The sequence below is a fragment of the Pelmatolapia mariae genome, linkage group LG9 (assembly GCF_036321145.2).
Source record: "Pelmatolapia mariae isolate MD_Pm_ZW linkage group LG9, Pm_UMD_F_2, whole genome shotgun sequence".
Lineage (NCBI taxonomy): Eukaryota > Metazoa > Chordata > Actinopteri > Cichliformes > Cichlidae > Pelmatolapia > Pelmatolapia mariae.
This window is the reverse complement of record NC_086235.1, coordinates 20,217,159-20,228,100: the sequence shown is the minus strand read 5'-3', so window position 1 is coordinate 20,228,100 and position 10,942 is coordinate 20,217,159. Positions and strand designations below refer to the sequence as shown.

Genomic DNA, 10,942 nt, shown 5'->3' with positions numbered 1-10,942 from the left:
TTACGTAGATTAAGCTCACGATTGGTTATTATAATTGATTGGCAAAGAAAGTCACCAATTAGCATTGAACTCTAAAACATATCTGTCTCGTGATTTGCTATCACGACAGTCCATTCTACCAGACCATCCAACCACATGCTAGCAAATATGTGGACGTTCGTTATAGTTCCCTACATTTCCCGGCGGAGCTATGTCACAGTTAAACTGTTGGGATCCTGGTGGAAAAATGGGATGTCCTTTATGAAGAAACAGCTGTACCCCATTTGCTCGCCACAAAACACAAACACAGTGCAGTGCACAGCTGCTAGCTAAACAGGCAAAGGGGAGATAGAGGCGCAGGCCTGGCGTTACTGAAATAATTTCGTTTCTCTTGTTTTGGGGTTAGCTGTTTGTAACGTAGGTTTTTTGTTGTTGTTGCGCAGTCTTTGAATCCGTCGTAGCCGAAGTCACGGGGAATTGTCTCTTGGTTTCCACGAAAACTGACAGGAAGGTATGCTCCAATTGTCAAGTAATGCCTGCTAGCCTAGCTAGCATAGCCCGGACCGTCTCACAGGGCGTGATTTGAGGTGAGGTTAGGGGTCGTAGAAAGTGTCTTTTCACTGAAAGGAGCATCTGTATTTGGGTTAACGCAAATTAAAGTACTGGTTCAAGTGCCTCATACAACGCTAAACTACTCGATCTTCAGATAGTATGACAACTATCATAGATGTCTAGCTGTGTAGTTATAATCCACTTCTCAGTCAGATTACACTGTACGTTTTACACATGTTATTGCTGATATAGTGTTTAGTAGTTAGAACTTTCCGCCAACGCTTAACATTATTAGAAATTGTACCATTAACATAGGTTTGCAGCAAGTTAGTTTAAACGTTGTAAGATTTACAATCAACCCAACTAAGTTTTCTAAAGACATCAAGTTATAAATATTTACAAGTGACTTGCAAGAAGGATGCAAGAAGATAAAGCTGTATAGACCTTTATACACTTTAAAGCAAAAAAGTGAACGAAGAGATCAACTAAATATGACTAGCAAAATGAATACATTCAATAAAGCTAATAAAAATTAAAGTGATTACATATATAAAATTATATTATAGATCCAAATTAATAGCTTGTTCGTTTACCTGTGTAATACAGATGTTTTTAGCTGTAAGTCTGGAAAGAGCATCACCAAATGTTTTTTGTTGTTCTGTGTGGAACAACAGAAGAATCACATGATCTAAGGTCCCTCCCTAGTTAATGAGCAAGAAATTATTCAGAGAGTTAGTCTAGTGCAAGGCCACACTGTCAACAACATTCACTGCTTTGAGCTTGGCTTTAAATCATCCCAAACCGAATATCTTTGAGCTTGTTACCAAATTGTAAAAGATGTGAAAATTAGATTTCATTAAGAAAAGGTCTTTTAAAAACTAAAATTAGCTGCTTCTCTGAGTTGTTCAACATACGCTTGCTAAAATATTCTATCGTTTTATTTTAGGAAGAGACTGTTTTAATGTGTGTGGCATCGAGACAAGAAGCACCATGAGTGCAGAGATGGATGCACTGACTGTGGTGAACCAGTTGCGGGATCTTGCCGCAGACCCCTTGAACCGAAGAGCCATAGTAGAAGACCAAGGCTGTCTGCCAGGTCTTATCCTCTTTTTGGACCATCCAAATCCACAGGTTGTCTACTCTGCACTATTGGTAAGTATGTGGTCACATAAAACACAAAACACTTGGTTTGTAAGGGAAAACCTCCCCTGCTGTCCTGCAGTGTCAGAACAGGTTTCAGTGACAGTTTAAAGGGCATATTTTCCACCTCTGTGTAACATTCAGTCACAAGCTTGCACATGGCGCAATTTCAAACAAAAAAAGAAAAGAAAAAAGGTCCATATTTGGAAACACTGCACAATAGGGACATCTGCTGTTTGATGTGGTGTAAACACTATGCTTTACATAGCCACCCTTCCTGACTTCCTCTATAGCCATTCGTTCACATTGTGTGCATACATTTGAAGTGGCTTTATATAACTACTTTTTTCGGTTACCCGGTAAACACAAAGGCAGTACGTTTGTATTTATATCGGTTATGTAACATTTAATGTTTGCACATGCATGCCCTTTTTAAAGTCGTGCCCTTTTTTCTTTTTCTTTCTTTTATTATCACAAAGCGTCTTTCAGCTTTTATGGCCAGATAGATAACAGCTGCCCTTGTCCTTGCAGGCCGTGCGCTACCTGGCAGAATGTCGAGCCAACAGAGAGAAGATGAAGGGCGAACTGGGCATGATGCTGAGTTTGCAGAATGTCATGCAGAAGCAAGTCCATGTTCCCATCACACACACACACACACAGAGCACGGACACACATGCTCACAGTGCATTTTCTTTACATGAAACCTTTAACATGTTTTTTTTTTATTGTTTTGCATGGACAGTATTTGCCACGCTGCAGAATTTTCCAGGCAGGCTGATGTCCTTCTGTTTGCCATGTCAGGATGAATGTGTGATGAAAGTTGAACTAGAATAGGGTGTCAAAGGCTTAAAATGCAGTTTTGCACGTTACAGATTTAAATCCATTTTGTTGTCTCTGAAAGTTCTCTTTGTGCATGTGCTAATTGATGTAGGCGTATATTAGCACTTGCTTTGTTGTGCAGTAAGTAGAATATCTTGCAGACATGGTAATTTTATATTTTTTGTGTTGACTGTCCTTTAAAAGCTTTAGAAGAACATTGCATATAATGAGATCTGCTTTTAAAAAGATGATCATGCACATGTCATTTTTAAGGGAGACAACTGCTTTTATCTGATTGAGTGTCTAGAAGCACCTGTGGCAATAGCTCATGCTAACCGTAAAGTAAGCCAGTCACTCCAGCTCGTAGGTGTTGGCATGAACAGTAGCCCTGCAGGAACAGCAGCAAGTTTCTGAGCTTACAGCCCAGTCATGCTGACTTTGAGTGGAGGTCGATCGTAGCTGGACAGAGTGGGAACACATGGCTAAAGGGAAGTGTCTAGCATTGTTGTACAAAACGGGTGTGAATGTAATTTTTAAACCCTTAAGTCATTAAGCTCTCAGGTAGCCTCATCTTCTTCAGTGATTATTACTAAGTATTAAGTATATTTAATGAATTAACTCATAAGAGTGTTTTGTTTGCTGGAAGGCTTCTGCAGAACTGCGTTAGGAATGTGTGGCACAGCTCTGTGGACCGTCAGGCTCCCAGAGGGTGGCAGTGCCAGACAGCTAATGTCATATGCGGTTAATATGGAAGGAGTGATGACTTGGTGACACATGAAGCAGTATAGCCTGCAGGAGTAACCCAGGATCCCTCATAAAATATCAATTCTGGCACAACAATGGCTCCTGACCTTACATGAATTTCTCGCGAAAAGCTGCTGCCCTGTGAAATATTGTGCTTTGCTGTGAGATTTTTGCAAAAGGGACAGTAGCAAATCTGACGGCAGTGCAGAATAGGCATAATTAACTTGTGTTTCAGTTGTCGTGTCTTTAATGGCAACATTGTCTTTAGTTGAACTAAATAGCTGCACAAACAATTTTGGAATAGAGCGATGCAAAGATGAGTTACCTTTAAAGGCTTCCTGTGAATGTGGGTGCCTGTTAATCTCCAGAATCCGAACAATGGGGATGCTTACAAAGCTTAGAATTAAACCTGCGTAACATAGTTTTGGCATTACCAAAAAAACCAAACAATAACAACTACTGACTTCAGCATATTTCTATCTGACTGTTATAAGAGGACTTTAGACTCAGACTATTAAAAACATCAAACATGTAATGAAAGACTTCAGCCACACATAGATGTTGATGTGATGATTATGAAGCAGTGCATGAAACCCACTGTGTATACTTTGCTTGTTAGAGGCTTTCATACCAAATTTGGATACCTGCAAGGGGCTACTTATTTTCAAATGTTTAATTCTCTAGATTTCTGTCTGTTCAAGCTGTAATTAATTTCAGTTTTATGAGTCAGTTCACACTTCCTACAGAGGCAATACCGTTTCTACTTTCATTCACATTAATTGTCATTTTCACAAGCCTAAATTAGCTGATTTATTCTTTGCATCAGAATTACTTCATCTTTTGCACCTTTATTTTCAGTACAGATGTACTTAAAAAGACATCCAGAGACTTATCAGGTAGTTTCAGCTCAGCTCTGTAGGGTGACGCTGACCACTTGCTTGGACATCAACAACATTTCACGGTTCTTTGATGGTCTCCTTGCGCTGACTTTGGTCTTTAGTTCACTCTGCAGATTTTTCAGTGGTATTCAAGTCAAAACTGTTTGCAAGCCAGTCAACAACATTCAGTTTGGTCTTCTGGAGGCGGGGTCTTTACCAGGGGCGACGTATGCTTTGGGTTCTTGTTGTGTTGGAAGCGACGGCAGTGAGCCATTTTGCTGCTGACTGCTCAAGGTTTTCCTTTAAAACCTTCACATATCCTTCTTTCCTCATAATTCCTTCCATCTTGATGAGATTCACAGTTCCAGTCACAATGAAACATCCCCACAGCATACTTCTACCACAGTGTTTCACTGTGGGGATGGTGTTCTTTGGGTTGTATGCCTCTCCCTTCTTCAAACATGAGCAGGATCTCTTTAGCCAAGAGCTTCAATTTCATCTCTTCTGACTAACGTATGTGCTTCCAATATATATAATCTTTTTGCTGGTTATCCTTAGTAAGTCTGGTCTCTATTTTGCAGTATTGAAGTTTTTGTTGGTCTACAACCTCGCAGTCCATTGCTGTGCAGGTTTCTAGTGATTGTCTCCTTTGAGACTAAAATTCCTAACTTGGCGAAGTCATTTACTAATGTCTTGACAGTTGTTCTGGGGTTGTTAGACACTTCTCACTCAACGTGTCGGTCCCCTGCTTTTTGAGCGTCAACAGTTCTTTTCTCAATTCTGAACTGGCTACATTTACCTTGATTTTATAAGCTTTGAGTCTTGAGTGCTATGGCTAAAACAAAACAAAACAAAGCTCAGTTTTTTAGGTAGGTAATAATAATGAACCTGGTAATTTAAAAAATACATTTTTTTTCATCGTGTGCAAATAGAAATAATGTATGCTTTCTAAAATTAATATAGTTGGAAACTGTAAGTTGGAAATCCCTTTGCACTATTAAAAATGCACTTGGGAATATTTTGACAAAAACTTCACAGGCGGGCTAGTAACTCATCTGTACATGTACTTTCTGTCACCGAAGGAGCACCTCACCTGGGGAGACCAAACTGCTGGCCTCAGAGATCTATGAGATTTTGCAGTCAGCTGGTAAAGAAGAGGCTGAGAAGGCCGAGGCAGCTGCTGCATCCTGCCGGCGCAAAGCCCATTTCTTCCTGGGCTCCAACAACAAGAGGGCCAAAACTGTCGTGCTGCACATCGATGGACTGGACGATTCTGTAAGTCCATTGAAGTCTTAACACAGCGTATCGTCAGGCTTCTGTCAGGTCCAGACACATACCAAATGTCCACAGTGCACAAGAGTCTCATGTTTGCTGCTGTCATAATCACAGTGTTTGCCAAACATCATAAGGGTGTCTATCTGGCACATGATAAGAGGGCAGAGGGGTCAGGTTGTAAATGTCAGCCTCTGAACAGCAGGACATTGAGCCTGAACCTGAATGCTGCTCCCCAGGAAGCTTTCACCTAGCCAGATTACATTACAGCAGACAGACGGCCTCTGATGGGCTGCTTCTCTATCCCCTTAGCAGAAACACACAACGCTGTTGAAGCTAGAAACTAAAAATCTATAATTTGTTTCCCAAAAGTGAGTTTAAATAGCAGTTTATTTTATCATTAAAATTGAACAAAATCACATTTTCAAGCTTATAAATATATATCTAAGACAGAATTTCTTCTTCTTTCTGTTCCTAATGGTCACTGTGTCACTTCCTGCTTTCAGACTCGAAGGAGCCTGTGTGAGGAGGCCTTGCTGAAGATTCGAGGAGTCATTAGTTTTACCTTCCAGATGGCTGTTAAGAGATGTGTTGTCAGGATCCGCTCTGACCTTAAAGCTGAGGTAAAATGTTTGTCCGGACACAGAAAATCTCTTTTAGAGTTCAGGGACACATATTTTGACTCTAAGGCTAATACCAGTTTCGTTTGAAAAGCGTGTATTAGTTTATGGATGATTCGTGCTTTATCATTAACAGTCTTGGAAGTGGTTTTTAAAATTGGTATTTCAAATATAAAATAGCTGTCATTCCTAGCATATTAAATCAGAACGTATCTTAACAAGTCACATATAAGTAATCACATTTGTTGGATGGCAAATATTTCATGTTGATACTGGTACCAGATGCACTAGTGCACAGGATAGCTGGCCCAGTAGTATCATCAAGTTGTATACTGTTTTTGAAATGAAATGCATGTTCTTCTCCTAGGCGTTGGGAACGGCCATTAACTCCACCAAAGTACTGATGGCTCAGCAGGTGGTGAAGACAGAGGATGGAGGAGAGGTAAAGAGGACAGGAGTGCTTAGTTGTGGGAATCAAAGCAATGTTAGACTTGCACTGTTTACATTAAACTCCTTTAAATAAAACTGATTTCCCCCTTGAAGCCCCCAGCTGATAGGTCAGTGTGCTCGCTGTATGTTGTGTGTATCTGTGTACAGGGAGTCTATCCCCCTGCCTGTGGCTGAGACTTATTCACACTGACATGATTAGCTAGTCACATCTCTGCCTCAGCCTGTAGGCTAGTTTGCTTTTTGCCAAAGACATGACTAGTCCTTGTTGCACCTTTTACAGCAAATAGTCCCCATTCTGCAGTGGCCCACATTCAGAGAGCATAATTTTACCAACTCTATAAAAAATAAGCTATTACCCTATAAATATTTAGAGAGATTATTGCTTTAGTAATTACTCGAAAGTAGCAGTTTATCATGCAGCCAGCAGGGGTCAGACCTGTCTCACTGATGTATTTTAGCCTAAACTGTGGTTTTAGACTCTGTTGCCAAACGGTTAAGCTAACCCACCTAATCTTATGTATTTGCTTAAAAAAGCACTTTATTCACTTTTTTGATTATCACCCCTGACTGTGTGCAGCTGATGGTGCCATTCCAGGAGGATTCAGCGGTGGTGGTCGAGGAAAACACAGACATCCCAGACTACCTGCCTGAGGACGAGAGTCCCTCCCAGGAGCAGGACAAAGCTGTCACACGTGTAGGATCTATCACTGACGGCATGGGCTGGCTCAGTACGGCTGCCAACTTCCTGTCACGCTCTTTCTACTGGTGACAGCTTTGCGTGATCTGCTCTTTGTTCCCTATTTTGTCAAAGGTACCATCCAGCTGCAGACTTAGCATCTCTCAGCCTCCTTCCAGGCTCCAGCCTGCCTCACAGCCCTACACTAGTCTAGACTCCCAGATCCAAAGCACATAGAGCCCAGCCACACGTGTGCAGCAAGAGCTGGACTGTCAGGTGAAGCCTGCAATAATTTGCGTACATCTGTTACGAGCTACACATCCCACTACTGGCTGTATGTGCACAACTATATACTAGCTGCATATGTAACTAAAAGAGATAGCCAGAGGACTGAATGAAACCAAATAGCTTTCTGGGAATGTGTCTCGCTGCGTCGACTGGGTTGCAGCAGTTTTATTTTAATTTTTTGAGGCGATTTTGTGTATCTTGAAAATAGAGTGATCTCTTTTTTTGTGCATGATTTTTTCCCCCTGATGTCTAATTCCAATCATAGTCCCATTAACACATATTTTTCATATTTCTATCCTTTAATTTCCTAATAATGTAATTTCTGCCTCTCCCTCCATTTTTCTTTTGTTTTTAAAGCATGCTGTTACACTTTTGTGCCAATTTGCCTGATGCTGACCTCCTTGGTTATTGTGTGTGCCTTTTTTGACATTTCACTGTAATTATTATTTATTCATCACTCATTCAAACTATTTGAGAGCTCCGAGCATGTTTAATGTTTGTTGTTTGCTGGCAGCAGCTGCCCCCTCCCCCGGCTTTCTGCCCACTAAGGGACGTCACTTCAGTAGAAATAGTAAATAGACACCAGCAAGAGGACACATTGACTCAGATGTATTAGACTGCATTGCACTCTGGAGGAACAACTAACCGGCCTGTTGGCTGATTAACGAACAAGCCCTCGATGTCTTTGTTTGTGTCTGAAACCAGGACTTTTCTGGTCTTCTAATAAGACGGAGTGTTCAACCGCGAGCCCTGCAGTGTCTGTCGACTTTAGGCTACGTTTGCTTTCAGCTTCCTGTCCTCACATCAGCATTATGATCATCTGTAGTTTTAGTAGAACCGTGTATCAGCATGGTGAAGACAAACCCATTAGCTGTGTGTTTGTCAAATGCTTCCAGTGTTACCTGTACTTCCACTGACATTTTTTACAGTATTGTAGCGGCTCCTGATGATAAGCTTAGTTTTCAGTTTAGCCAGCAGTGTCCTTAAAGCAAAGATCATGCTGGTGCATTCTCAACAAAACACGCACACACACACACACACACACACACATCCATATAGAGGAATTAGTAACGCTGGCGTAGGAGCACTAGTGTAAGAAAGGTATGGTTATGTATGTGTTGTAAATGGCGACTGATTCCCTAAAATCCGATACATGTGAAGGATTTTTTTTTGAGTTTTAGTAATAATGGTTTTAAGTTGTATTATGAGGTTCAGACGGTTAACACTAATCCTCTTAGTGAGTTTTAAAAGAGAAATTAACCCTTACAACTAAATCACTCTGTTTTGATATTTTGATGTTTTCGAGCATCCTGTCTTTTATTCTTTTGATGGAGCGCAGGTGGCAAAGAGATGAACGGCAAGGATTCGAACTGAATAACCTCAACTGATGAACCATAAACCCTCTGGAAAAGCAATAATCACTTATGTATTTAATGTAGTTCAACAACAGCCTAAAAATCTACATTTTTGAACAAGAAGGTGTGAGCTAAAAAAAACTAGACTTGTGAGCAGTATTAAAGTCGCATCATTAACGTGTCCATTTTCACAAACCTCCATGTGCAGTTTCGTTCTAATTTTTTCTGTCTGGGTTCGTACTGGGAAGAAATACTTGAACAATGTTCAGAATTGTCCGTATGTGTTGATCGAAGTGTAAATTCTTTTTAATTTTAGAGTTGCCACAGCTGTACGGTTGACAGAGAACCACTGACAAAGTCCTCAGACATGTAACTTCATGTGTACAGACATCCACTGTCAGCAGATGTACTATAATGTATGCAGATCTTAAAATTGTAGAATTCCACACACTGTTAAGGCAAATAATGATAAAGGTACAAATCAAATTTTGTCTGCTGCGTTTTTATTTATTTATTTTTTATTTTTTTTAACAGATTTCGTTGACCTATCATTTACACTCCTCCTCTTCTTGCCATGTGCAGTGCTCACACCAGCGCTCCAGACCTCACTTTGTCAAATCAAATCGCTGAGGGCAGCAAGCATTCCTAGCACAGAGAGAATTTCAGTTTTCTTTACTGGTGCATGAGCGACGTGCCCAAGGGCAATCCTGTGGCCTGCCCACCACTCTACCCACCCCCAAAGCCTCAGTGCTGGTAGGCAGGCAGAGGCAGCAGCCAACCCCAGCTGGAGGCCCTGAAGCCACTGCTGCTGCTGCTACTACTGCTGATGTGGCTACTGCTGAGCCTCCAATGAAATGCTGTGCCAAGCTGTAGAGAAGGCCTTCACTGATCTGCTGTATCATCTGGATGGACAGTGGCCTAAAATAACATTTTTATGTTAATGTTGACAGAAAACTTTAGAGTCTTCTGAGGCTATAATTTATACTAATGCTTTGTTTTTTGTTGGAAAATATCCTGAAAATGAAAGAAAAGTGAAAAATGATAAAAACCAGTATTAACACAGCTTGTAAATTCAGTATTATTTGACTTTGTTATTCAGGTATGATCTTTGACAGGCAAACAAACAGTATGGCAGTGAAAGATAGAAAGCAAATCAATATATTTAAAACACATCAATAAAAATTAGCCAAAAAAAAAGAGAAACATACTTAATGTGGCTGATTTTAAAGGAGGTCAGACTTGTTTATGAACAAATAACCTTCCTGCCTTTGCTGACTACTTAACTAGCTGTTGTTTCTTCCCCATTATGAGGATATTAAAATTGAGACATTTGTACAAATGTGAGTTGGGGCTTTTTTCTGAGCACATTAAAAGCTCGCACATTCTCACTATTTTAATAGAGGCAACAGTTTGGCACGTTACCCTAATTATTTCAAAACCGAATCTCTTGGATTTTATGCAGACAGCAGTTCACAGGATGGTGTGTGTAGACTTTTGTTATGAAAGGCCTACAAGTCCCTGTTTCTCACGCATCACCACTAGAGAGAGACAGCAGCCTGGGGAAGACGACAAACAAGAAAGTGAGTGGTCCCGAGTATAAATCTCATCGCCTGATGAAAACATTGTTTGTAATTAGATGACCTAAGATGATTATTGAAAGCCCATGCTGAAACTCCCTTTCCATCTGGTAGGTTTGAACTTGAGCAAGAATCATCATGACCATTAAGAGACCACAGCCATTAATGCGCTTTATTCACCTCGGTCTAATATCTGCGAGGCTAACGTAACTAATGCAGCCATAAGGTTGTTTTTCGTAGTTAAGTGCACACCTTTCTCTTCAGTGCCCTTAGTGCTAATGATAAGCCATTTTCAGCTTTACTTTTTTTTTTTCCAAGAGCTGATATGCTTGTCTAACAATGACCTTACCACTCTTAGTTTTTTCTCTTTAATATAAGGAGATATGCTTTGATATCCTCCAGAGAAAATGGGCGGCACTCACCTCTCATTTTCCAATTAAAGCTTTAGATAATTCACTCTCCTTTAGGTTTTTTTCTCTTCTTCTTCCAATTCCATCCTTTCTAATCTCCCCCATCAGATAAAACCCAATCAGCCTGTCTTGTGCGCACTCCTTGCCTCATATCAGCCCAGTTGCATAAATGTGCATAAATG

The 10,942-nt window shown here is 40.5% G+C and overlaps 1 protein-coding gene across 1 annotated transcript; it reads left to right on the top strand.

Annotated features, from left to right (window-relative positions):
• The first annotated feature begins 270 nt into the window (after positions 1-270).
• On the top strand, positions 271-9,259 carry armc1 (armadillo repeat containing 1). Its single transcript, XM_063483871.1, has 7 exons — positions 271-490; positions 1,478-1,683; positions 2,203-2,294; positions 5,195-5,387; positions 5,891-6,007; positions 6,372-6,446; positions 7,032-9,259. The coding sequence occupies exons 2-7, from the start codon at positions 1,522-1,524 to the stop codon at positions 7,221-7,223; spliced, it is 831 nt and encodes a 276-aa protein (XP_063339941.1). The 5' UTR covers positions 271-490; positions 1,478-1,521; the 3' UTR covers positions 7,224-9,259.
• The last annotated feature ends 1,683 nt before the right edge of the window (positions 9,260-10,942 follow it).

What these genes read in the sequence shown, in the direction of transcription:
- armc1 (XM_063483871.1), top strand. Translation starts at nt 1,522, where the DNA reads ATGAGTGCAGAGATGGATGCACTGACTGTGGTGAACCAGTTGCGGGAT. An exon ending in TTGCAGAATGTCATGCAGAA is followed by an intron (nt 2,295 to 5,194) that starts GCAAGTCCATGT and finishes CTGTCACCGAAG; the next exon opens with GAGCACCTCACCTGGGGAGA. An exon ending in AGACAGAGGATGGAGGAGAG is followed by an intron (nt 6,447 to 7,031) that starts GTAAAGAGGACA and finishes GACTGTGTGCAG; the next exon opens with CTGATGGTGCCATTCCAGGA.